A 26188-nucleotide genomic window follows, 5' to 3' on the forward strand; every position below is an offset into this window, starting at 1 on the left:
GTGAGGAAAAGGCTCACATCAACCAACCACAGTTCACTGCAATCTTGTTTCCATTCAACCACTTGATCCATTACTTGTAGCAGGATAAAGACAATCTTCATTCTGATGGTGGTACATAGTATGTGTCGTTTGTGAGGAACACGTGAATCAACCTGGGTCCATATCGATCAATGACGTAGTTTGAGCCATCAGCTGGCAAAAGTATCTGTGCAAGCAAAATTTTATAAATAAATAAATAAGCAAATAAACCGGTGCATATAATGTATTGAGATTATCAACTGCACCTGCAGACATATCAGCAAAAAATCTGCCAATGCCCCAAAACCACACACCCCAAATGTGAACAGCTTGACCAATCCAATCGCAGGATATCCAAGATAAAATCTGGACAGTTATGCGACATGAAATTGTTTTTTCATAAATACACACAATCAAAAAAATATATAGAAAGTATAGTTTTCAATAACTTAGCAAAGCACGCATTTTTATACTGTTTGCAAATTTTCCAGAAGACAGAAGTACTACTGTACTAACCTGTCAATTCCAAGCCAGCCTAGAAACAAAGAAAGGGCAACAGCAACAACATACGAGTATCCGTTCGTGTAGCGACAAGGTATTTCTTTTACAAATCCAATCTGTATGTAACAACAAACAATTCCTAAATTTGTGTTTATATACTGGGCTCTTCATAATGCCTGAGAAATATATTAACAGATGGTTTCTCTTTAAATGACCATGCATATGTTTCATGTCACTTCGTTAGAAAGCATTATCTATTTTTAACTAGTAGTTATTATTTTGTTAGAAATGCTGAACTACTACAGTAGTACAGTACTAGCAACTTAGCAAGCTTATAAATGTAAATTTTATGTTTTAATGTCTCTGGTAATATTACTGTACAGTTTTCTAGTATATGACAACGTGGTCTTGCCTTTGTACCATTGTAAAGTTCATCTGAGCATTTTATTTTATTGAGTGGCCGGCATGGTACTTTTGCTAAACCTTCTTTGGTACAGCCCCTGAAATGAAAATAACCAAGTGTAATGAAGTAAATATTATGAAGCACAATTGCATAACAGAAAAAAGTAACACTGCTATAATACAGGTTGTTAAAGTAAGGACATTACCAAGCCTATCTTGATAGCTTGTAAAAACTAACCGTTTATAATAAATTAAAGTGCAGGTTGTAATTGACAATGCAACATATGATTATATATGCAGCAAAGGTTCTTAAACTGGGGGGTGAGTGTATTAAAAGTATTCTATCAAAAACCTACCAGTCACTTATGTTTACATACAATTTCAAGGTTTTTATTCTGTTCACAATTATGATAAAACATTTTTGATGTTACCTTATGCATAATAACTGAATATAGAATATATAATTTAATTTTAAAATTCAATAAAATATTCATTTTGCATGCAACAGTGCCCAATCGAGTGATGAATGTCAGCTGATAAGGTAGCAATGCACAATCAGATTTTAAGGGTCAGTAACTACAAAGATGATCATCAGCAAACCAGCAAAGATAATCTCAAGTCACATCTATCACGAAATCTTTGCAATAACACTGAATCAGCATAATGCTCTACCCTGATACCTTTTAACATTTACCACTTTAAGTTGCAATTAATCATGTGAAGTTCTTTATAACAAGCGAGCTTAATTAGACAAAAAAGTTACATTGGCAAACAACGAATGTTGCTAAGAATTTGACAAAAAATGATCGATAACTTCATATCTTTTTATGCTAGAAATTATTTGGTGATTGGTTAAAAAAGTCAAGTTGCTTACAGTAGCTAGCGGGGCCCAGTGCCGTATTCGCGAAACATACATGCAGATGGTCAACAAAGACTTTAAACAAGTCCAAAAATCTATTAACACAAATTGTTGATACTTAGTGGATAAAATGTATGTTGATGTTTACCAAAACAGCAGTCAACAATTTTTTGATATGCTGCTCCTGCTATACAAAATTATTCAATTTGCACATGCATGTTCCACTGTACGTACTCATAACGAGAGGTGGGCAGTTGGTATTTGGAAAATAGTGCCGGTACTTGGCGAAAATACAAATATCAGTATTCTGTACTGTTTCAAAAAAGTAGTTCGGAGCTTTTTCGATACTCGGTAGTTTTTATGTAAAGGACGCTGTTCCAAGTGCAATTTTTGTCCCAATTCGGGGCCAATTACAGGTTACTCTAGGTCAGTGGTTCCCAGAGTGGGCGCCAGCGCCCCCTTGGGGGCGTTGGAGCCTCTCAAGGGGGCGCTGGCTACTAAATGGGCGATTGGGGGGCGCTGATAATAAATTGGGCAGTAACAAAAACAGTGCCAAAGTAAACATTTGCGCTGTTTGTATAATAGTTTTATGCTTCGATTTACTTATTTTACTTTCCTGTATTCGGTTGCATAGTCTGAGGAATTTCGGTTGATCTTAAAATAAAATACATTTATTAGTCTCATTATTCTTATTGTTACGTCAATAGACTAATTCAACAGTATTGTGTCATAATAATCTTGCGTTTTTTCTCACATGTTGCATATGCGAAAGGGTATTTAAGCCACGAGGAAGTTACTGTGATTGTGAATAGCAATATTCTTAGATTTTAGTTAGTGAGCCGGTACCTAGGTAAGGTACCTAATAAGGAGTTCAGCCAATCGAAAATGCAGGCAATACAGTTCAAGTTATCTCCAGTATGGATTTATTCCAGCCCCAAATTCCGAATCACAGCCGATGTGTTTGCTGTGCTCTAAAGTGTTTTGTAATGAAGCGATGAAGCCGTCCAGACTTTCCGAGCATTTAACGAAAGTTCACCCAGATAAAGTAGGCAAGAGTGCAACATTTTTTCAAATGCTCTGGGACAATTTCACGATGTTTTCAAACCTTTCCCATACAAGTAATGATGGATTACGTGCGTCTTACAATTTGTCTTTGATGCTTGCAAGAAAAGGCAAGCCGCATACGATCGGCGAAGATTTGATCTTGCCATCAGTGAAGGAAGATTTGATCTTGCTATCAGTGAAGGAAGTTTTGGACAACGTTTTGCATCACAAGGCCTCTTCTACAGTTATTAAATCTATTCCTCTGAGTAACAATACTGTACAGAGATGGGTGGATGAGATGGCCACCGATATAGAAGATAGCTTATGCAGCTTCATCAGGAATATAGAATTCAGTTTACAACTGGATGAGTCAACTTTGCCAGGAAATGATTCTCTATTACTTGGGTATGTTTGTTTTGTGAATGATGGAGTTTTACATGAAGAGTTGGCAATCGCTTCATGGCATTCCTAAAAGCAGCGAATCCAAACGTGCTTACAATTCTCTGTGTGATTCATTGGCAGCATTTGGTGGCCAAGAATATCATTGGTCGTCTTCACCCAGTGGTTCTCAAACTTTTTTAAAAGAAAGTACGCAACGGTCTCCTAGCAATTTTTGAAATGCCTCACGGTCCCTTAAAAAATCAACACAAATAAACACAAAACAACATGTTGGTTTTTATGGTATCAATGTGACGGGTGTACCTGCTTCTTTGCAACCAGTTCGGCTATATTTGGTTCCGTTTTGGACAACGCAACCCTAATATCGCGAATCACATTCAACCGGTTTCGAGCTTTTGGCTTGATGGCAAGTAGTGCCGTTTTTTTGGAAGGTGCTTGGTTGTCCCAGAAAATTGTCTCACGGACCCCAAGAGGACCGCGGACCCCAGTTTGAGAACCACTGTCTTAACCTGTCATTGAAGACTGTCATCAAGGCAGTAAATAAGATTAAAGCTCATGCGCTTAACACACGCTTGTTTAAGCAATTGTGTAAAGAGAACGACGAGGCCTTTGAGCGCTTACTTCTACACACGGAAGTAAGACAGCTCTCTAAGAGAAACTGCCTTGCTCGATTTTACACACTGATAGATACTGTTGTGGAATTCTTAGAAAACTGTGACCCTGGCCTTGCCAAAGAAATTATTGCTATAAAAAATGATATCGCATACTTGTCAGATATATTTTCCAAATTTAACGAATTGAACCTATCCTTTCAGGGCAACGAGATAAATCTAATCAAGGTAAAATCAGCACTATGTGGATTCAAAAATAAGCTTGCATTGTGTGGGCGAAATTTAGCTTGACGCGAATTCTTCAAGTTTTCCAGCTTGCAACAACTTGCTATCAGCGACAAAGGTATTTCTAATGTTGATGTTGAGACATACAGCAAGGGTATTCAGGAATCGCATGAAGATATGGAAGTTCGGTTTCAGGATGTAATACAATTGGAGATTCCTGACTGGATAATCGACCCATTCATTGATATTTCCGAGCAAGGGATTCTTGCAAAGGAACTTATAACCTTGCAAAATGATTTTGAACTCAAACCAAAATTCCGTATCTCGTATCAATCACTTTGGCTGCAACGCGAAATTAAAGTGAAACATCTTCACGTGTGGGATCGGGTAAAATTTTTTTTCATTGCATTTCCCAGCTCATACTTAGCAGAGCCTGCGTTCAGTGCCGTCACCATGCTTCTGGACAATAAAAGAAACCGCCTGGACATAGTGAGATGGGGATATTTACGACTGTTTCTAACTAAAATGGAACCGGATATCAAGAAGCTTATGAAATTGCACCAAGCTCATCCTTCACACTAGAGATTAGAATTAAACAAACATTAATTAGCAGTTGTAATTCATGTTAATTTATATGTTACACATTTGTACACATATCGTCTTTAAGTGAAGGTGGTGAGTCCACCCTGTGTGTGAATTCAAATGCAACAAATGTATGATGTAACAAAGGCTTTGTTTGACTTCAATGGTGAATGATGTAATAATGCCTGCTATCTAGTTTTGATGGCAGGAGCTAGGCTTGTAAACGTTCAATTTATTTGCTTATCGATGTAGTTAAAAGAAAAGCGATTACACGGTTCGAAAGAGGAATGTCCTACCGTGTCAGAAATGTTTTAGTTGTCAAAATTGATCCATCGTACGTCGAGTACTGTAATTGTAAAAATTTCAGACTAATTTTAGTGCTAGTTTTGCAAGCGAGCATTTGCTTTTTTCCTCGCTTCTCGAATGAATAGTAAATTCGTTGTTACTTTTTCGTTGAATGGGCGTTTGATAGTCAGTAAGTTGTCCAGGGGGGCATTATCGGAAAAAAGTTTGGGAAACACTGCTCTAGGTGAAAATATATGTGGCCTCACTTTTTGTAGCTTTTATAGATTTTTATGGATTAAAAAAGCACAGCGAACGGTAAAAGTTGGCATTAAGGTTAACCTTTGAAAACATACTTCTTAAAATTTTGAAAGAATCCCTTTAAACGTATGGAGTACCAGGACAGACAAAAATTTCTTGAAAAAAAGGATTCAGTATTTTTTCCAAAAGTATCGGTACTGAAAAAGTACTGCGGTACAGTAAGTCGGTGATATAGTACCGGGGTACTGCCCATCTCTGCTCACAACCCATATAAAGTGCTATTCAAGGTAAATAGAGAAAATAATCAAGAAGTACTGTACCAAAATATTTAACTGCCATGTTTTTTTAATTACAGCAAATGCATGACAACATTTTGAACTTGTTTAGTTAATAGTAGCAAGTAATTAATCACACACTGCGTTTATCTAGTGTGTTGTGTTACAGCTCCAATACGCATTGAATAGGCAATACATATTCAACTTACAAGAACCACGATTGCAAACACTTTATTAAGGTTTTGTATATATACAATTATACATCCATAGTGTGAGGTCATGCCTTGTTGTAATATTTACTACGGTAACGTGGCCAGCTTAGTAACATGACAATTTAACAAGCTCAGCTTCAAGGATGGTCAACTTACTGGGGTTGTACTGTATTACAAAAAGGGGGCCCCGAAAAAGAAAAACCATTGATATAATCAAACCTATACACTCTAAGTTTAAACTTTACATTGACTTGATATTATAGCAAAGTTATGCTATAATTGTTATCACTGATGTTAAAACAGTTGTTAAAATTTTGTGACGAAAATACAAACTCTATCTCCTGAGTGTTAGGATCAATTGTTGGTTCATCACATCGATATTGTCCCACTTGTAACTGACTGCATGGTATGCTTTGGTCAGGTTCCTCTGTTGCGTTTGCAGTAATGTAAGGTAAACAGCATAGTGATAAACAAAAAGCTAATAACATATACATTTTAAAATAGGCCTACCAGTCCCAACTTAATATGAACATAAAAAATGTTACCAGTGCAACAAATATTATATAGGCATAATATGCTTTAACTGCCAAACATTTTTCCTTGCCTTGTGGACAGAAGGTGACGCATACACTAAACTTAGATTACATGTGCTTTATACAAAACTAAAGTATTTCAAAGTCAAGCTCAAGTCTGATAAAGTCAAGTCCGCTATTTCTGAGTAAGATATCTCATATGGGGGATGCATGAACGCAAGTGCAAAAAGGTTAAGAAGCATAAAACAAACTAAATGACTTAAGTAAGTCACGCAGCCCGTTGTTAAAGACAGGCGGTTAGGTGAGAAGGAATAGTATGCAAAATGTCGATTTAAACTATTAAAGTTTAATTGAAGTTAAATTTGGATTAGTAGGCTTATAGGAAGATTTAGATTAGGTTTAGGTTACTATATTATAGCCTAACATTTAAGTTACGTTAACATGAAACTGCAAAAATAGGGGTTTAGCATACAAATGCACAACCAGATAACGTCACAATTCCAGTAACTGGGGTCTAGTATACAAAAGTAACAAAAGGCATCCTGTGGTTGTGCACTTGTATAGTAGACCCAATAGTTTCGAACGTAAGATTTTTTCCCGTAAAATTGTGGCAATATGAAACAAAACAGGGTGCAGATTAAAAATCCAGTTAAAGCACTAAGTGTATACACGTTAGTTCGGGCATGTACATTTCCTTAACTAAATAAGCCTTTGTGTATAAGCATTAAGCACTGTATTATTTGCTTTTACTGTATGAGTGCCTGCCATAGTAGACTAAACTGCGTAACTCGGCTGAGATAATTTGACAGTTTTCCACACAAATTCTCAATAGTAGTTTTAACTGAGCACATGCTAAAGTTTTCTCGTGACGTCAACAATTGCAACCTGTTGTTTTTGAGTAGCACCCTGGAATTGGTGAAGTCACGTGGTTGCCAATGAGTGATTTGGAAAGGCAACGTTGTAATCAGAAGAATGGGTGTTATTGTTGTACAGCAAGCTGCTGTTTTTAAATACCATCATGTTATTCTTACCGGTATAGCAACCGTTCTTTTGGTTGCCAACCCGCCTGCAAATTCAGTTTCGGACCGGATCTAAAAACTTCATTCATTCTCTTAATAAAAATAACACAGACATCTCATAAAACCAATGTAAGCTTTGGATCTCGCTTAGATTCAGTCACTCGTTCAATTGCAGAAATTGCATTACCCCGGATACGACAACGCAGACACGAAGTCTAAAGGTGCAAAATGAAGCTAAGACGAAATGAGCAAGAATTTCACTTTAAGGGGATAGAACGCAGCAAACTTCGAGTATGATGCCTTAACTAGCTTACTTTCTCCATTGATGCTGCTTAATTCGTAATTTCAGTATTTTGAAGGGCAGAAGTCTACTGCCTTCTGGCGTATGTTTGTATTTTTATGGCCCTAGCAGACAGGGCAAACTTTGAGACAATTTTAGTACAGGTTGCTTATAACTATTCGCTGCGATGGTTACGTGTGGAACCAACGGGAACCGTCATATGGATAAATTAGTATTTTTGGCCTTGTATATGTAGTTTGTATCGGCATGGTATATAGGCCTAATAATGCTAGTCAGAGAATGGGTCAATGTTGTCATTCGTACCGTGCTAACGGTATCTTGGAAACAAACTATTTACCTATAGACCTATGTGCTTTATTCCGACACTCAGGAAATGTGACGACAGATTGCGTATGGAAATGACATCATTGATGTCCTAACCAGCTATCAATTCAACATTCAGGTTTAAATATTTTGTTTAGCTCAGATTACGTACGTTACTTTCGGCTGCGTTTGGATAGACATAGTTCAGCAGTATGTACTTTGGTGTTGCTTTTAGTTTACAATACCATAATGTCATCACTTTGGAGTTAGTGGCACTTGTTAAGTTAATACTACCTGGCCTATATCGCATTTGCAGCAAACTTAGACACAGATGTAGGGAAAAGTTTGGGTCATAGCATAAGTATTGGTTTTAAATATTGATTAAAAATGAATAAAACAGTTGGTTGTGACCAAGTTGAAACTAGTAAACTTTTCAAATTATATAAACAGTATTGACTCAACTTGAGCTACATTTAAGGTTGACTTGATTGTAATCAATCTATTTGACTCAAGTGTTTGAATCAGAAAAAATGATGATACAGTTAAAACTCTGCTTAGACATGTCAAGAGCAGGCTATCGAAAAAGTCTTAACACCCAGAAAATAGAGTCCTACCATAACTCGGAAAAGTCTACTCTATTGCCCATAGACATAATGTGTTGCGTGCTTACTCTTTTTAACTGATTTAATCGTAAATATTACAGTATTTTATTTAAGCCTGATTATGATGTGCATATAATTAAAATTATCAATTGAAGATGTAGCATGTATATATATATATATATATATATATAATTGTATATATATATATATAGCTAAATGGCAATATGAAAATTTAACATTAGTGTAATACCAAGGGAACTCTTAAAAATATCTAGACTAGTATCAGCATTGCATGAGGAAGAAAGATGTATGGAAAATTATTCATAAAATTCTGGGAAATCCAGCAATACTTAATTTAACACTTGATTCAAATATAACGTACTTTGTTTGCATAAGTTGTGCAAACTTTCCTCAGTCAGAGTGGAAAGTAGGCTATGGCTGTTTTATATGACAAATTGTGCATGCAGAGTCACACATTTTGGAGTGATGGCACGCACTGAAGTTTCAATTCTTTATTAATTTATTATGAATTGGCATTCAAACCACCAGCTTCTTTGTTTGTTTATTATAATTAGGAGTGAAGATAAAAAAATATTGGCGTGCACGTTGATGAATCTCGTGCTTGCAGGTGCCACACTTTCCACTATGGTTCGTGGATAAAAATTATTATACCATATATATATATATCATTTGCATGTTGGGATAATTAACATGCACTTTTAAATTTAATAACTGTCTGGTACTTGTATTGCAGGTTTTTGGTTGATAGGTGCACAGCTATGGCTGCTATTATACGACGTGGTAGTTATGTTCTTAAGAATGTACGCACTCTCTCTCCATGTGTTGCTGCCTCAATAAGGACACACATCCCTAAGGTAAATTATTCTCGTACCACCACGTCTTGCACCACACCTGTATTCAAAAGCAGAAATACCAGCAATTTTTCTATCAAGAAGTGGTTTCATTTGTCTGCTTGTACATGGGATTCTGTTACAGTAAATTGTCCTGCTTTTGCTGAGTCAATCTCTGAAGGTGACGTGAGGTGGGAGAAGGCAGTTGGAGACAGTGTTGAAGAAGATGAAACTGTTGCAGAAATCGAAACTGATAAAACCTCCATCCCCATACCAGCTCCATCAGCTGGTGTAATTGAATCCTTGTTGGTGGATGATGGTACAACTGTGACACCAGGCACTGCATTATTTAAGATCCAAACAGATGGATTAGTGTCTGCCAAAACAGATGCTCCTGCAGAAGAGAAAGCAGCCCTTCCTCCAGCTCCGGAACCAACTCCTGTTGTGGAAGCCAAGCCAACACCTATCCCTGATACACCACCACCACCTACACCAATAGCAACCCAACCTATTGCTACTACCAAGGTTTCTGATATAAAAATTTCACCAGTACCAAGCACCCCAAATGCTGTCACTCCTGGCACAAGATCAGAACATCGAGTTAAGATGAATAGAATGCGATTGAGGATTGCCCAACGTCTAAAGGATTCACAGAATACTGCTGCTATGCTGACAACCTTTAATGAGGTTGATATGCTGAACATAATGGAGTTGAGAAACAAGTACAAAGAAGCCTTCTTGAAAAAACACGGTGTAAAACTTAGCTTCATGTCAGCTTTCATTAAGGCATCAGCGTATGCGTTACAAGTAAGTGTTTTAACAGGAAATAATTTGTTCATCATAATTACTAAATATTGTTCAGATTAGTCATACATGATAACTTTTTGCTGGTTATTAATGGCGACTTGTACTGTAATAATACAACATATCTACCTGCAAGAAAATACATGTAAAATCAAGGATATTTGATACAGAATTTTTTTGTTGTATGATTGATGTCTTTGTATGTAGGATCAGCCTGCGGTAAATGCTGTCATTGACGATGAGAAAAAGGAAATTGTTTATAGAGATTACGTTGATGTCAGTGTGGCTGTTTCAACATCAAAAGGTCTGGTTGTGCCTGTGATCAGGAATTGTGAGAATATGAATTACTTGGATATTGAGCAAGAAATGACCAACCTTGCAACTAAAGCAAGAAACAACGAACTAACAGTTGAAGACATGGATGGTGGCACGTTCACAATCAGTAATGGTGGAGTGTTTGGTTCCCTAATGGGTACGCCTATCATCAACCCACCACAGTCTGCTATTCTCGGCATGCATGGAATCTTTGACCGCCCGGTTGCTGTCAAGGGCGAAGTCAAGATAAGACCCATGATGTATATTGCGTTGACGTATGATCATAGGTTGGTTGATGGTCGAGAGGCAGTAACTTTCCTCAAGAAGATTAAGGAAGCCGTAGAAGATCCAGCTGTCCTTCTTCTTGGAATGTAACTTGTGATTTTTTATAGTCAATGATTGGGTATTCTTTGCAAAACAATTAGTACAATAAATATATCGATTTTGTATTGAAATTTCCTAAACTAAAATAAAGGCAATGCTTAAATGAGTTTTGGGAATATCATCGACTTCTGAAAGAAGTTAGCTTGAACTGTTCATCTATCTGATCTGATGCATGGTCATAGCGTGTATTTGTCTGATAAAACTTCATGGTTTTTTAGAAATTGAGAATAGTATCCCTCTTTAACATGTAAACTAAACTATAACTGTAAACTAGTAAACTGGCCGTGTACTTACTGTACACTCATTTTTCAACTTACCAAAGTGGCATTGGTAGTGTTAGTAAATCGGAAAATGTTGAAAAATGCTCAAAAAACACAAGGCGACATATGGTAAAATACACAAAGCGAGTCTCTCTAGTAAATTTTTGCTGTTTTGCTTGCTTTTGATTTAAGGCCTTTTGTAGAACAATACTCCACTGGAGCTGTAGGGTAATTCTGGTGAAAACTACGCCATTGGTTGTAAGTTTTGTTGCATGTGTATTATTTATAAATTTATATGCATCGTTCTAATCTCTTGCTTGTAACGGCTTGTGGTATACCATTTATTTGCTGCCTTATAAGATATGTACACCGTAATGGCTTGTGGAATAAATGGAAACCTAAAGCAAATGCCTTGTCTAATGCATTCTGTCTTCAGCATACCTACTGCGTTGACTTGTTTTATTGCTAGCAAGTGGCAGGATTACTAACAACAGTGTGATACCATGTAACTCCAGAAGTTTATTGCAAATGCTCACTGCAAAAGATATTATCAACAACATAATGTTTTTTTATTTTCAAGTCTGTTGTAGCAGAAATTCTCAAACTACATGTACATAACATCCTGTTTCTTTTATGACTACCATGAAACAATTTAACAGCAGGCTATTCAATCTCTACTGTGAAAGCATATGTACAGTACACTACAGAAAAGATGTGGTGGAAAGATGAAAAACATGTAGTGATATTTTCAAGCACCACATCTTACTTATATTTTAATTAACAATTGAAAAAGTTCTTGGACAAACTGTGCATTGGTTTTTCCGACAAATATTTTCAGAAATTATCAAAACCTGGTCGTCAAATTAAAAAAGTTGTAGTACCAACATTTAAATAGCCTTTAGTTATATTCTAATAATACATTTTAAGAAAATTGAAAACACACTTGGGAAACTCTACCATTGCACAAGAAAAAGGAACACGTAAGTGCCGGGCAGGTTGCAAAAAATAAAATACCTTTTGATGTGTATTTACGTACAAAGGCAACTAGCACTGGCAGTAACCACCAGTATTAGTGGAGTGTATGTTAACGTTGCCGTGACGACCATCTTCTGCCTCCCACAATCCAGGGGTTTGAATAACTTTTTCAACAAGTTCTTCGAATGCACATTCCACACCGTCTCTGGTCTTTGCGCTTGCTTCAATAAACAGCATGCAATGTTTTCTTGCAAATTTCAAGCCTTCTTCCCGTGATACTTGTCTGTTTTCCTTGGATACAAATACGTTACTTTGTGTTAGCTAATTTGTTACCTCCACGTCTTACAACTTGTAAGTTGGTAGACCTTCTTTTACAAAAAGTTCGTGACAAATGTATAAAACCCAGAAATACTTTAGTTTTGTTTTTTGCAAAATATATTTTGTTATCATGTTGTAAACACGACTAACTCAACACGGGTTAATTGTTTGTTGATATAAATTATTCCACGTAGTTTGAGTTTGCCAAGCAGAACACACATTTTTTCCTCAAACAAAGAAAATCTGTGCTGAACTTAAGCTCTGATAAGTTAAGAAATCTTACGACTCTAGTTTTGGTCAATAACTAACTTATATTCAAATTTATGTGGAAACATCAGCATTCTTGTTAAGGGGGTGCCAAGACATCAATTAATTATATTATTCAAGTTTGTACAAAAATGGATAACAGACATTTAAACATAAACAAATCCCAAATCTATTCTTGTCTGTATGCCAAACAGTGAAAACAATTCATAAATACTTTGCTTTAATTAGACTGCAACGTTAGAAATCTGCTTTATATTTTGTTTGACTACCAAAACTAAAGTTCATAGCAACTTTTGAAACATGACTTCACTTGGTGAATGACAGTCAGTAAGGGAAACTACAGTACATCATGAGTCTTCCCTTTGCCAATAAATTTCCATTAGGTTCTTGTTAAATTTGATGATTTTATTTGCAATGATGAGTTTGGATTCGCAAGTGCTTCTTATTTGGTATTCGACTTTATTTGTGATCACCAGAATTTAACAAGTCATTCATGATTAATCTTTTCAGGTTTGGATTTTTATCTTTATAACGCCTATTTATTATCAAAAATGCCAGTTTTTCAAGTTAAAATCTTCATAAAAATTAGTATTCTATAAATTATAGCAATAGTAGTATAGCATGCTAGTACCTTGTCTATCTTGTTGCCAACAAGCATTTTGACAATAGCAGGCTTTGTTGAATAAGTTTCTACTTCTGTGAGCCAGGTGGTCAAATGTGTAAATGTCTCACGTTGTGTAGTATCATACACTAAAAATAAAAATTATACTGACTATTATGAAACTGGAAGTAAAATCAGAATGACTATAATGAACTTACATAAAAACATAACAAAGTAGCAGGATATCTACTTATGTTATATTAGCCTACTGAATAAAACCAATTACTATAAATGACTAATCACTACCGTATAAAAATAATTATTATAAAGCGTAAACAACAAAACTTTCCTACCAAATATAACTCCTTGAGCCCCTCTGTAATAGCTTGGTGTCAATGTGCGAAAACGTTCTTGACCTGCTGTGTCCCATATTGCTAGTTTTACAGTGTTTCCATCAATGGTAATCGCTTTTACTTTAAAATCAACACCAATAGTTGCTGCTTGTTCTGGATCAAACTTGTCATCAGTGAAACGCAAAAGCAAGCTAAATGTTTTCATAAGAAGTCACTGATTTAGCAAGTGTGATATATAGTTCATTTCCGTAATATATACAAATATGCACTTCATATTATACATTTGCAAGTTGCTTTATGTAGTTAAGTTCTCGTGAACAGATTGAATCACTTTCAGGGCAACAATAAATTTGAAAAAAATCTGAAAGTAAGGAACTGAAAAAATACCTTAATTCAATCTTTGTAGGATAGAAGAATTGATGTATATATTTATATATGTATAAACGTTGATGCTTAGCGTTAATTCATTATATAATTGGTAGATATCACTACAAAAGTTAATTGGTGAAACAGAAGTATGCAGAAAGCAGTTTTCTAGTAAAAATTGTTTTTATGGTTCTAGGAAATTTAATCACTCCTTTCTGTCGTTACAGAAAAAAGAGAAAGTGAGCTAATAAGTTAGATATTTACTGAATTTTAGTATGATATAGCCAAAACAACACGATGTCTAGGATTTGATTTTTGTCTAAGAATTAAATAAATTGGCATTGAAATAACCAAGCTTTGCTTGTTTGTTCATTGTACATTGGCTTGAAGACGTAAAATTTTGGCATGTATGTAAATATGTCTCTTGCAGGTAAGTGCCACACTTTCCGTTATGACCTCCTTTCAAGGTAAGAGCCAAGCTCCTGCAGGCCCACTAAACAAAGTTAACATTCTACATTTTAAGTCACACGCTAAATAAATTAGTACTGTAGGCTACCAACAGTCTGATGTACAGGTTTGTATTTTAATTATTCAAAAATGACTCATTCCATTCTATTTACAAGTTTGTAAAAATTACCTTGATTTTCCGACACCACTGTCGCCAATTATGAGGATCTTTAATGTTGTTAGTACAGCATCCATGTCGGTTTGGTTTCAGGCGATCTCTGAATCTATAGTGACTCTGCCCTGCACTAACTTATTTCGGTACCAATATGCCAGTCACTTCAGTCAGCTGGTAATTCACAAATCTGTTGTTATTCCGGAGACACCCAAAATTTTCATAGCAGTGTTACAACCTCAGTACAAATATCAATGTGTATTACGCTAATTATAGTCTTCTGTTCAACAAAATTTTATCATTAGTATAAATTTGTAAATCCGTTTTTTTAAGTTTGTTTTAGCTTAGCTAAAGCTCCAGACCTTTGTTAACCTCCCGACTGAAAAGTACGGCAGTTTTCCGCTAGAAATCGTGCATGCAAAATCACAAACTTTGGTATCATGGAGTCAGAGTCTGGCGTGCACTAGGCCTATAGCCTCACGTCTTTCTTCACTTATTATCGATTAGCGTTTAACAACCAGCCTTTATTAGCTTTTATTACAGTATTTATATTTAGCCTATATACTTAATAATCTATTGACGGAATGTATGTCGCTGTGTCAGACTAGACATGAATATTTTTATATGGCACCAAACCGACACATTAACCAAAAATGACGCCTGTCTCAGCATTACAGCATCCATAGCCTACCAGTCTCAGCCTTTGGAGTCTTTCAGAGTGGATGTAAGTGATGTGTTGCAACATTTTGTTTTGTTACTACGTCATTAAAGACAGGTTCTTGCGTCAGTTTAACAACAAACATCTAATAAATAAGTGGAACCTTTTCTGCTTAGGCTGGAATCAAGACATGGTATCAAAACCAGTTCGTGTACAGTTTCTGAAAAAGTTTATTTACCCAGTAACATTACTAGACTTCCAAAGTAAAGTACAGGTTGCATGTCCATATGAACTGTACTGCTAAAATTGATCGTTTGTAAAAACAAACATTTTAAAATGTTGCAGTTTTATCCATCCCTGCTACTGTGTACATTTGTACCATATACAAGAATTTATCAAAAAAATTTAATTAGGATGTTTATTAGGCTATAAAAGAAGGATTATTTTGGGGTAAGGATTAAGATCGGGATCCATGTTGAATAGGGTTGTTGTTGTTATAATAGAAATAGAAACACTGGTTATCGCCATTGTCCATTTCCATTGTCCTTTCCATTATAGCCATTTTCTAGCGCAACACAATTCCTCTCACTTGGGCCTTTCCGGAATAACGCAGCTAAATGTTGGCATTTTTAAGATTATCACCATTTTTTGGATGGCCATTCGTTAAGTGACCAACCGTTATATATTTCATATGATTGTCATATATTTACAGGTGTCAAATATAGGCTATATAATATATATAAATCTTATATATTGGCATAAAATGTCATCAATGCAATGGTAGTCAAAGTAAGCGCAAAATTTACTTACTACTTCGTTACTGTTAGTAAAACTACTTCGTTACTGACCACTACTGCATCTATGTCACACATTTTAAAAAAACTAAAGACATCCAGTCAATTTGAGGAAGACATCATGCAAATGGGTTACGAATTTTAGCAAATTGATTCCCTGGCAATCTTTTTGATAAAAAAAACAATTTTTTTACATTTTACGCCATTCTTGACCTTGTAATCCAAAACTTCCGGGGTGGCATGCGCCCCGTTCAGTACCCCCTAATCCCTACCATGGATTACTATACATCTTTTGCACTTTCCATTGACTGCAATAATCTTCACACAGCGGACATTGACGAAGACCATTTCTTTTCCACAAAAGTTTTCTATCAGTATCGGACCTATCAACGACTTGTCGAAAAATGTAATACATTTTTTAAAGTGAAGTTGATCCATCCGTCATATATTTCAAAATACTTTCATAAATTTAAAGGCTTGAAATATGTATGTCATATAGCCTAGTATGTGACATATCGTGGAACAAAATGTCAGATATTATTTTAAAACAATTGCATTGAATATTTGCAGAAACTGGTTCAAAACTATGTAGGCTAAATTAATTTCCTGACAAACTGCTATTTTAACTCATGCACAATTCACATTGCTATGTCCGTTGCTGTAAACTTCAGTTGTATATTGTTATAAAATAAAGATTGCAATCGAGAACATGATGAGCTCAAGCACGGCAGATTGCTTGTCATACAGGTTATACGTATGTCATACAGCATTGAGAGAAAGTTTTCGAAGCCCTATACGCGCAACTAAGCAGATCGTGCATTGCCGTTGGGCGTAGGAGTTTTCCACCGTATAATCAAGGTATAGTTATATAGGTAAAGATTTTTAGTGGAAAAAACGTTACAAAACTTATTGTGGTGTGAACACGGATACGGGTCATAAGCAATACAAACTCAGTTATTCAAAAACTTGACTGGTCTATGCAAAAAATACAATAAGCAAGTTATAAGGCGTTATAAAATCTCCTATATATTTCTTGAGTTCTTATCTAATCTATAATCTGACCCCAGTAATAAGTTTTTAGAAGGGTTTACACTTCCAGTTCAGAATGTACATTACATTAAACAGATTTCTTCGTATTTTATTTAACGTTTCAGATAGAGACATAACATGCGAAAAATGTTTAACACATATAAAGTCTGTACATTCACTCCACTAAACATTCTATAAACCTCTGGTATACATAATTTCCACCTGATAAAGGCAGTGTCTATAAAACACTTGTTCCTATCTGGAAGACAGCCCCGCTGAAGATGAGGTCTGCACAGTGCACACTGTTGTACCGGTGAGCGTGAAAACAAATAAACATATAATAGCCTGTTCCAAAAATATTAGAAGTGATGATGCAAGAAGGTCTTGTGACTAGATGCGAAATCTTGTATTGTCTGGTTAGCTGGTTAGAAGCAGCCAAAACGTATTGATTAGTGTGTATGAAGTTTATGTCTATAAACAATCTAAGATTTGGTAAGTGTTTATTGCTACTGTATGTTCAGAATGTTAAAACTGTGCAGAACGTCATAATACACGGCATGAAGAAACAATTCTGCAAGAGTTGAAAATTTTTTTACAAGATACATGCTGCAAAGTTTGGTTAGTGCCATCAGGTCATTTCTTATGACAAAGAAATAAAACAAAGCCTACAGCTTGCGCAGTAAAATCACATATCGAAATATCTCAATTCTCAATGGTGGACGGAATATGGCTTCTATCAAAGCCAATAACATGGTCGTAAACAGTGAAAAAAAGACAAAGAAATTTATTTTTTTCTTCCCTGAAATCTGAAATGCAGAAAGCTTTCTATAAAATTAACAATTCTAAATAACGTGCAAGATAAAAATAAAGCTAGCTAAGTAATGGTTTGGATAAAGGCTTATGATTTCATGCAAACAGCATTTAAAATAAATACAGTATACAATATTTTATAAAATAATCTTCACAATACATACCTCCAGTTGTTAGGATTCAATTGATTAGAACGATTGTTTAGATCAGCTTGACTCCACATTGATCTGTAAAGAAATCATGCAATATCGGAACCAACAAAATCATAATTAAAATTTGTTTCTTTGCGTAATTTAGGATAACTGCAACTTTTGGAACTATTTTAACTTAAAGAAAGGAGTGCGATGTACAACCTTTTTATCGGCTCTTTTGATAGACTCCGGTATCCAACAAAGCCACAAAGAGCTACACAGACGACTAGGAAATATTTCTTTGAAGCAAGTCTCTTGATGAGCCTATATTAAAACAGGCAAAATATACAAAATATGATATAGCCTAAAAATAGAGAATATGTTGAATGCACTCCTTTGTTTATACGAAACTGTAAAGGCTATTTTTGCAGAGAGCAAAGAAACTCTAGTTTATAGGTTTATTGTAGTATTAGGTGGCCGGGCCAACTTTTCTAGTTTGTTAGATCTACTTACACAATCGGTTGTTTGTTATGTGGGTTTTAAATGCGATCTGTATAAAATTTCACGACAATAATTACATTCAAAACTTTGCAATTAACTCTAACTCTAGCTAAACGTTTTTTGTTTTTAAATGAAAACGACTAAATCAGTCTTTGCTTAATGAATTTAGTCAACGACTCCATGTTTTTAAAAATTTATAAAATCTAGAATGAAATTGTACAAACTTGTAAAATTTACACCCAAAGTTAGGAAACTGTTGATCAAGTTATTAGAAGCTCCAAGCCAAAGCTTGTTATAAAAATGAGTGCATGCTGAGAAACCATGGAATTATTTATTAACGGCGTGAAGCTTTGGTTACCGCAGTTTCTTAGTTAGCCTACTTATTCAGTTATTTCCTAAAGCCTATATAGGCCTACATTGCTGATGAATAACTTCATATGTATGAGTAAGGAGATGAAAAAGTAACACGTAGGCAAACCATAACTTTATCTGCAAATGAACAATTCAACAATTCAACTTTCATTTGAACATTATCACAAAGTTATGGTTAGCCAACAGAATAAGGCGCCACATAACGAGTAGGCAAACTTACGTTCTGAATTAGTAATCACTAATCCGGGAACTGTATTGTAACCTTCACACCGGTATTGTTATCATTATGTATATGTCATCCCCGGCGGCTATAATTAAGCTACTGGTAGTAGGGGCGGAATTGGGGTGATCGCTTGCAATTGAAAAACGTTGTCTTGTGCTCTGACATTTTGACGTTGATAGCTATCCAAAAACACAGATAGACCATCACAGTATATAGGCTACATAACTACAATCAAATGTTTAAATTGAAACAAAGGCAATATTAGAACCGGTTATGAAATCTGCAAAATGCCAATGGAACCTACTAGTAATACACTTGTAGTTCCGAAAGATACATTTACTTCACCAAAAAGGTTTCTCAATGATTTAACTTGCCAGCAAAAAAAATCAGAGGCGGGGAAGTGATCCATTTATGACTTGCAAGCCAGGCTTGAAATTCAGAAGCCTGGGTCGAGATTACAGAGGTCATGGCTCGTATAAAATTAAGCCTGGGTCGAGATTACAGCAGACATGGCTCGTATAAATCGAAGCCTGGGTCGAGATTATAGAGGTCATGGGTTCTGTAGATTGAAGCCTGGGTCGAGTTTGGAAGGGTCATGGCTCGTATAAAATGAAGCCCGGGTCGAAGTTACAGAGGTCATGGGTTCTGTAGATTGAAGCCTGGGTCTAGTTTGGAAGGGTCATGGCTCGTATATAATGAAGCCTGGGTCGAGATTATAGAGGTCATGGGTTCTGTAGATTGAAGCCTGGGTCGAGTTTGGAAGGGTCTTGGCTCGTATAAAATGAAGCCTGGGTCGACATTACAGAAGTCATGGCTGGTATAAATTGAAGCCTGAGTCTAGATTGGAAGGGTCATGGCTCGTATGAATCGAAGCCTGGGTCGAGATTACAGAGTTCATGGGTTCTGTAGATTGAAGCCTGGTTCGAGATTGGAAGGGTCATGGCTCATATAAAATGAAGCCTGGGTCGACATTACAGAAGTCATGGGTTAGGCTATGTAGCCTATGACTGGAAAGTTCACAGCTTTTTTTACTAAAGGTTTGATCGACAATAAAGAGGTCATGCCTAAAAGGCTGGTTTGAAATGAAATAGATCATGTTTTTTAATTAAATCCTGTATCACTAAGTTTGCGTTGTGCAGTAAATTATCATACATTACCTATATTACGGAAATTAAGCCCCACAAATTACACACGAAGTTAAATTGAGTGCCACAGGAATGTTGAGTTATGCAAAACCACAAATACATTATGCAAGTACATAATAAAATTATTGTTGAACTACTTATTTGTGGTGTTTCTGATAAAATGCCTGCTACCAATTACTTTTTTTCTCCTCACATGTTGATTACCCTATTGTCTTTTGTTGTACTTTACAGGTATATAGTGATTTGCTTAGCTATTGAAGAACATAAAAATGGAGTGGTTTGACCATACATTATTACTGCATGTTAGGATTTTTGATGCAGACCATTTCACGTTGCTCCTAGGATTGTGAAATCATTCACGTGACCCACGTTCAATTGGGAAGTCTCCTGACTGCATGAGTTAAAGAAAACACATTTACAGATGAATGTATTTGTAGTGAGGAAATTGTTTAAAAGTACTTTCTTCAACACCTTCCTTTCCGCTGATATGCTTCAATTCAATAAATCATTTACAGTGAACGCTTGCCTGACTTATAATTGTACCACAAACAGGTTAAGAACTGGAAAGAATTTTATTACAGTACATGAATTAAATTGTGCAATGTTTGCATAAGAACTGTTCGTTTTCTGCCGGTTCAGCGGAGCAGGATTCGTGTATCCAGCGGCAGCATTGATCACATGCATACTGAAAGAGAAATAGGCAAAGCAGTTTGATATTGCTGTAATAGAAGCCTTAATGTTATGACATTACATTGAACAACTTCAGGCGAAAACTATTTACCCATGCAGTGCTCCGTGATGTTGTTTTCGAACAATGAACACAAAATTCGTCAAGGTTCTCTTCGTCTAAAAACAAAACATGAAGTGAAATAATATTATTTTTCATTGAATTAATGGGACCCCAAATAAATTAAGCATGGACTTACCACAATGTCTAAGCAGCATATTTCCAATTGCAATGCGTATTGCATTACAATCTGTGGAAGCCTCTCTAAATTCTTGAAATTCATTTTTCATGTATTGCTGGGCAGCCTACATAAACATAACGTAGAAGTAGCTTTCAGTGGATAGGCAATTTCAAGTTTATAATATTTTGTCACATATAATCCACAAAAATGTATAATCTCCCACATATGTCCAGAGTCTAAGTCTGCTCTGAATTGTAAGGTGCACATTAGCACTCAACTAGTAAAAGCCATGCTCTTCTTTTACAATTATTAACTACCAAGTGACTGCACTGTTAGAACTCTGTGCTAGCAACAGTGCAGTCACATGTCCGATACCTACTATAATGAAAATTCCTTTGTTAACTCACCTTGTTTTATGTTAATTATTTGTCACTGCAATAACTTATAGTCAAATGTAACAAGATATGAGTTAGGGGGTTTATCTTGTATGATTGAACACTTACCATGATAGAGAGGGGCCCACAACTGTGGGTATCTTGTTGTATATTGTGGCTGTGTATTACCACTTTTGCATCTTCATAAGATGCATTCAGTTTATGCACTTTCAAGTTGTAAAACTTTTGGAAGGATCTATTTAGATTTGAAATATATCAGTACAGTATAAATACTTGTTAAGTACCGAACCCGAAATGTAAGCTCATGTGAGCCCGAGTGATAGGCGTGATAATATTACAAACATTGAAATTTATTTGTGAAAGCACAAATGTCCTTACTGACTCACTGTCGGCTACATTAAAATCCTATATGTCCATGGTATACCACCTGCATATTTCTTAATAATAATAAAACTTCTTTATCAATCACTGACGAATTTCATGCACCGTTCCATGACTGATTACAAGTCAATGTTTTAATCACAGCTTCAGCTTACGTTAAATTCGTTGTAATGGTTGGAGCGATGGTATTAAAATGTGTTTATTTACTTTTTCGGCCTGACTTTGCAAAGCAGTCGCTAAATATTTATCAGATGACCTTAAGCAGAAAATAGCTGCCCACCCTTGACCCAGCTATTACTATAATCTATCTGTTCGGCAGTTACAAACTGAAAAATTATGTTTATAATACAACATAATTAGCCCAAAACATTTATATACCTGTTGATGTAGATGGCAGTTGTATGTCGCTGGACGATTTTATTGATCCACATTCCCCTGGCATAAAAATAGCTCTTACAGCATGACCACATAAAAACTATCAGTACTGACCAGGCAGCTATATATACTGCACAAGGTATAAGTGCAGTAAAATAGAAAAATATCAGCATTGGTTATATTGACATATTACAATCATTTCCAGAGTCAGAATTACAGTACAACCATGAAATTTAAAAATGACTAAATGCAAAAAGCTACCAGGTCATAATTAGTATTCATAAATCTTCATAAACAAAAATATGTTTATACATAGACTCGATACTAAGTGAGTGCAAAGCAATTAACTTACCATTTTTTGTAACGAGGTGGTGTTTTAGAGGCCTACTCCGACCAAACACATGAAGACAAAAAGGGCAATGAAAATGACTTCGTCGCGCCTCAGTTTCACTTTTTCTGTTCAGGCATTCTTGCTTGCGGCAAGGAAGAGAAAAACCTTAAAAAATACAAACATAACATTTTATAATCTAACAATGCCTAACTATACATTATCAAGATAATTTGAAAATTAGTAATACTTGCACACTTACCCTTTCTACCTTTTACTTCAAATTCCACGGCGTGGTTGAAATGCTTTTTTATAAAATGATCTGAAATATTCTCATTAGAAGAATTACAATTTTCAGATATTTCTGGATTGCATAAAATACAACTTTTTCCTGAAAAGCTTTCTATTTTTTCAAAAATTTCATCTTTTCGGCCCCAAAACACCGAAGAGAAATTCTCTTTTGACTCCATCTATTTAAAATCAGATTGTTTAATAGTTTTGTATTTTATTATAAATATTTGTTTATATTAAAATTTTGATCAGTATATAAAAAACATTCATCATTCGTACAAGAAAGGCTGATTCCGTAAATCAGTCATTTTTTCAGTATGGCCTATAACTACTAATAAAGTAGCTAACCTATCACCCAAATAATACCCGGCTACCAGGTTACGGTAGTCAATGAAAACATTATGTCAGTATGCGACTTTGGGACCACATACCAGTATGTACCGGTATCCTACTATAAGCTACAACCTATAATATTCGTTTCAGATTGCCTAATAATAAATTTCGCCTCATACAGGCCTAGCCTAACTTTCAATGCAATCAAAACCCATGGCTTAAAATATTTCAATAGTGAAATTTCAATATTCAATGCCTACACACTGACACAGTAATTTCTTTAACAATAATAATACAGCGTCAGCAGTCTGCCAGTCCTAAAAAAAAAACAGCAAAAGAGCTCGACTAACCCTCCTGCTTTCTGGTTCAACATATTTAACTTCAGACTCCAGGTCTCAATTCTATTCGAATTCACCATTTTCTTATATCGACCCAGGCTTCAATTTAAACGAGCCATGCCCCTTCCAAACTCGACCCAGACTTCAATTTAAACGAGCCAAGACCCTTCCAAACTCGACCCAGGCTTCAATCTACAGAACCCATGACCTCTGTAACCTCGACCCAGGCTTCATTATATACGAGCCATGACCTTTCCAATCTCGACCCAGGCTTCAATCTACAGAACCCATGACCTCTATAATCTCGACCCAGGCTTCATTATATACGAGCCATGACCTTTCCAATCTCGACCCAGGCTTCAATTTATACGAGCCATGACCTTTCCAAACTCGACCCAGGCTTCAATCTACAGAACCCATGACCTCTATAATCTCGACCCAGGCTTGATTATATACGAGCCATAACCTTTCCAATCTCGACCCAGGCTTCAATTTATACGAGCCATGACCCTTCCAAACTCGACCCAGGCTTCAATCTACAGAACCCATGACCTCTATAATCTCGACCCAGGCTTGATTATATACGAGCCATGACCTTTCCAATCTCGACCCAGGCTTCAATCTACAGAACCCATGACCTCTGTAATCTCGACCCAGGCTTCATTTGTGACGCCTGTCTTTTCATTGTGGGTTGAAATAGTGGCCTGTAGAAGATGTGACCTGTAAGTTGTGGGTTGTATTGGCAGTGGGTTGGCTCCTATGAAACGTGACCTTAGAATAGTGGCGTCTTTTCAAATTTTCATGACCTGGGTTCGAAGTCATTAAATAATCACTTCCCCTATTGAAAAATCATGTGAAAACAGGGCATGCAGTTGCGAAATGCTCAAGTTTAGGCGAAAATCTCTCTGTGGTTAAGCCCTGCGCCTCTGCTTCATGAACCCAGGGATATCATTGTTTCAACAAATGCCATTGTCTTTAGTAGGCTATATATTTCATAGCAGCAACAAAAATAATGATTTCTGCTTGAATGTCCCCCTCCCCCAAATACATTTTTCTGGATCAGCCATTGACTGATAGCGATACCAGACTCTTATAAATAAACACCAGATAGGCTGAGTTAATTATTAACATACTTACAGTACTAACACTAACTTTTGTGTCTACTTACCCAAGGCAAGGAGCAGCAGGTGCATCTGAAACCACAACGTTTTCAGTTTTCGCACGAAAGCTTCGATTACCCATGATTGCTTGCGTTTTCAGAGCTATGCCGTTAGCCAAACCAGCAATTAGTTTGTTTTGGCAGTTTGCCTGTTTTTCATACCATTAAATACAATTACATTTACAACAAACATAAACCAGTTGCTCTTAAGTGTTACCGAATCTAACCATAATAAAGAAAACCTGTTACTTTTGTGAACTCTTTCTCCGTTTTCTTACAGCTTGAAGTAGATTTTTCATGTAAGTGACTTGTATTTAATTAGGACTCTGGACTTAAGAACCACTCAAGGTATAAGAATTGTCCAAATAAGTGTTTATTACGATGATTCACTTATTAGGTTTTTCTGTATAAACCTACAATCCATAACATCTTTCAAGAACAACTTTAAAGTAACCAGTTGATTTCATCTAGTTGCATTCAACAACGTTCGTTGAGCCACAGTCTAATCCTTTCTCGATTGCATGTTCTTTATATCACGTTAAAGCGAAACTCCAGTTTCGACTCTTTTAAATTTCTCTTCAGCGGAAGCTGCTATATAAAATCAAAGCGCTTGCTGCTTTGCTTGCGAAAAATCGACAGGCAAAGACAAAGTGGATATACAAAGAAAAAGATTGTTTGCATGGAAGCCAAGCTTGTCTCATCAACTTATTTCTAATTGATTTGACTGTTTTGTTAGTACTTCGTATGAGTCTGTGATAATATTATGAATTAATGTAATATAAGATTGTGTAAGACTTAGAATTCTCATCTATCGAATCAGCGAAGCATAACACTGCGTGACGTAATCGATTGCTTCCTGGTTATTGGTGTCCATTTTGAGTTATTCATTCCTCTCTTGTTATTACGAACAACGCCGCAACATGGACGTCTTTTTGCTGTAGTTGCTGTACCAATGTTTTATCTAAATGTATTCGTTCAAAGAAGCTTCAATATAATCAGAATATACAGTTGTCGAGGTGAACAATTAATTCTAAGATTAAGAAAAGCAGAACAACGACCTTGAGGCTCATTTATCATCGAGAATAATAAACAATTCAACAGACAAACGTTCTAGTGATTTGGTCGCCCTTACAGGATAAGGTACGACATACAACCATTTCATTACAAGTCATAGATATCCTATAAAACACTAGGACACTATGTGCTTTATAGGATATCTATGGTATGAGTCGGTACTAGGGTTAGTTCGGATATCAATAATTTTTACTATCCGGATAACGGATATATCTGTATATTTGGAATTTATCTAACCGGTTAACCGGATAATAACTGCTAAGTGAGACCTTTACAAGAAATCGTGTTTTCACAGGTTTCACATTTTGCCCTCTCACCATTTCTTGATCGTAGAAAGTAGCCCCAAACTGGATTATCACTTTTGAAACGTTTAAATTCCATCTCTTAAATTTAGTCACTTC

General features: G+C 35.9%; 4 protein-coding genes and 1 long non-coding RNA gene across 5 annotated transcripts; 1 reads left to right on the forward strand and 4 right to left on the reverse strand.

Annotated features, from left to right (window-relative positions):
- Positions 1–65: 65 nt before the first annotated feature.
- On the reverse strand, positions 66–6208 carry LOC143468410 (TM2 domain-containing protein 1-like). The gene is made up of 5 exons (XM_076965605.1): positions 6005–6208; positions 932–1019; positions 535–635; positions 285–384; positions 66–205 (listed from the first exon to the last, which is right to left on the reverse strand). Exons 1-5 carry the CDS (start codon positions 6163–6165, stop codon positions 98–100), a joined length of 558 nt encoding a protein of 185 aa, XP_076821720.1. The 5' UTR covers positions 6166–6208; the 3' UTR covers positions 66–97.
- Positions 6209–9162: 2954 nt separating this feature from the next.
- On the forward strand, positions 9163–11451 carry LOC143468411 (dihydrolipoyllysine-residue succinyltransferase component of 2-oxoglutarate dehydrogenase complex, mitochondrial-like). The gene is made up of 2 exons (XM_076965606.1): positions 9163–10087; positions 10292–11451. The coding sequence occupies exons 1-2, from the start codon at positions 9209–9211 to the stop codon at positions 10772–10774; spliced, it is 1362 nt and encodes a 453-aa protein (XP_076821721.1). The 5' UTR covers positions 9163–9208; the 3' UTR covers positions 10775–11451.
- A 91-nt stretch (positions 11452–11542) lies between these two features.
- Positions 11543–14908, reverse strand: LOC143468412 (ras-related protein Rab-18-B-like). Its single transcript, XM_076965607.1, has 4 exons — positions 14561–14908; positions 13558–13748; positions 13235–13353; positions 11543–12309 (listed from the first exon to the last, which is right to left on the reverse strand). Exons 1-4 carry the CDS (start codon positions 14623–14625, stop codon positions 12088–12090), a joined length of 597 nt encoding a protein of 198 aa, XP_076821722.1. The 5' UTR covers positions 14626–14908; the 3' UTR covers positions 11543–12087.
- Positions 14909–17506: 2598 nt separating this feature from the next.
- Positions 17507–24931, reverse strand: LOC143468416 (uncharacterized). Its single transcript, XR_013118993.1, has 4 exons — positions 24723–24931; positions 18201–18288; positions 17998–18062; positions 17507–17829 (listed from the first exon to the last, which is right to left on the reverse strand). It is a non-coding gene; the product is annotated as an uncharacterized LOC143468416 (long non-coding RNA).
- LOC143468415 (uncharacterized) lies at positions 20759–24692 on the reverse strand. The gene is made up of 7 exons (XM_076965609.1): positions 22855–24692; positions 22617–22760; positions 22268–22324; positions 21617–21743; positions 21132–21237; positions 20987–21051; positions 20759–20890 (listed from the first exon to the last, which is right to left on the reverse strand). Exons 3-7 carry the CDS (start codon positions 22318–22320, stop codon positions 20795–20797), a joined length of 447 nt encoding a protein of 148 aa, XP_076821724.1. The 5' UTR covers positions 22321–22324; positions 22617–22760; positions 22855–24692; the 3' UTR covers positions 20759–20794.
- Positions 24932–26188: the final 1257 nt, after the last annotated feature.

The sequence above is a fragment of the Clavelina lepadiformis genome, chromosome 8 (genome assembly GCF_947623445.1).
Source record: "Clavelina lepadiformis chromosome 8, kaClaLepa1.1, whole genome shotgun sequence".
Taxonomy (NCBI): Eukaryota; Metazoa; Chordata; class Ascidiacea; order Aplousobranchia; family Clavelinidae; genus Clavelina; species Clavelina lepadiformis.

Excerpts from the sequence above, each read along its gene's own strand:
- LOC143468410 (XM_076965605.1), bottom strand. The coding sequence starts at position 6,165 with ATGTATATGTTATTAGCTTTTTGTTTATCACTATGCTGTTTACCTTAC. Across the intron at positions 1,020-6,004 it reads CCTAACACTCAGGAGATAGA|GGGCTGTACCAAAGAAGGTT; the intron begins GTTTGTATTTTC and ends TTTTCATTTCAG. Across the intron at positions 206-284 it reads TTTTGCTGATATGTCTGCAG|ATACTTTTGCCAGCTGATGG; the intron begins GTGCAGTTGATA and ends TTGCTTGCACAG.
- LOC143468411 (XM_076965606.1), top strand. The coding sequence starts at position 9,209 with ATGGCTGCTATTATACGACGTGGTAGTTATGTTCTTAAGAATGTACGC. Across the intron at positions 10,088-10,291 it reads CATCAGCGTATGCGTTACAA|GATCAGCCTGCGGTAAATGC; the intron begins GTAAGTGTTTTA and ends CTTTGTATGTAG.
- LOC143468412 (XM_076965607.1), bottom strand. The coding sequence starts at position 14,625 with ATGGATGCTGTACTAACAACATTAAAGATCCTCATAATTGGCGACAGT. Across the intron at positions 13,749-14,560 it reads AGTGGTGTCGGAAAATCAAG|CTTGCTTTTGCGTTTCACTG; the intron begins GTAATTTTTACA and ends GAAAACATTTAG. Across the intron at positions 12,310-13,234 it reads TTGGCAACAAGATAGACAAG|GAAAACAGACAAGTATCACG; the intron begins GTACTAGCATGC and ends TTTGTATCCAAG.
- LOC143468415 (XM_076965609.1), bottom strand. The coding sequence starts at position 22,320 with ATGTGGATCAATAAAATCGTCCAGCGACATACAACTGCCATCTACATC. Across the intron at positions 21,744-22,267 it reads ACTGCCATCTACATCAACAG|ATCCTTCCAAAAGTTTTACA; the intron begins GTATATAAATGT and ends AAATCTAAATAG. Across the intron at positions 21,238-21,616 it reads GTGGGCCCCTCTCTATCATG|GCTGCCCAGCAATACATGAA; the intron begins GTAAGTGTTCAA and ends ATGTTTATGTAG.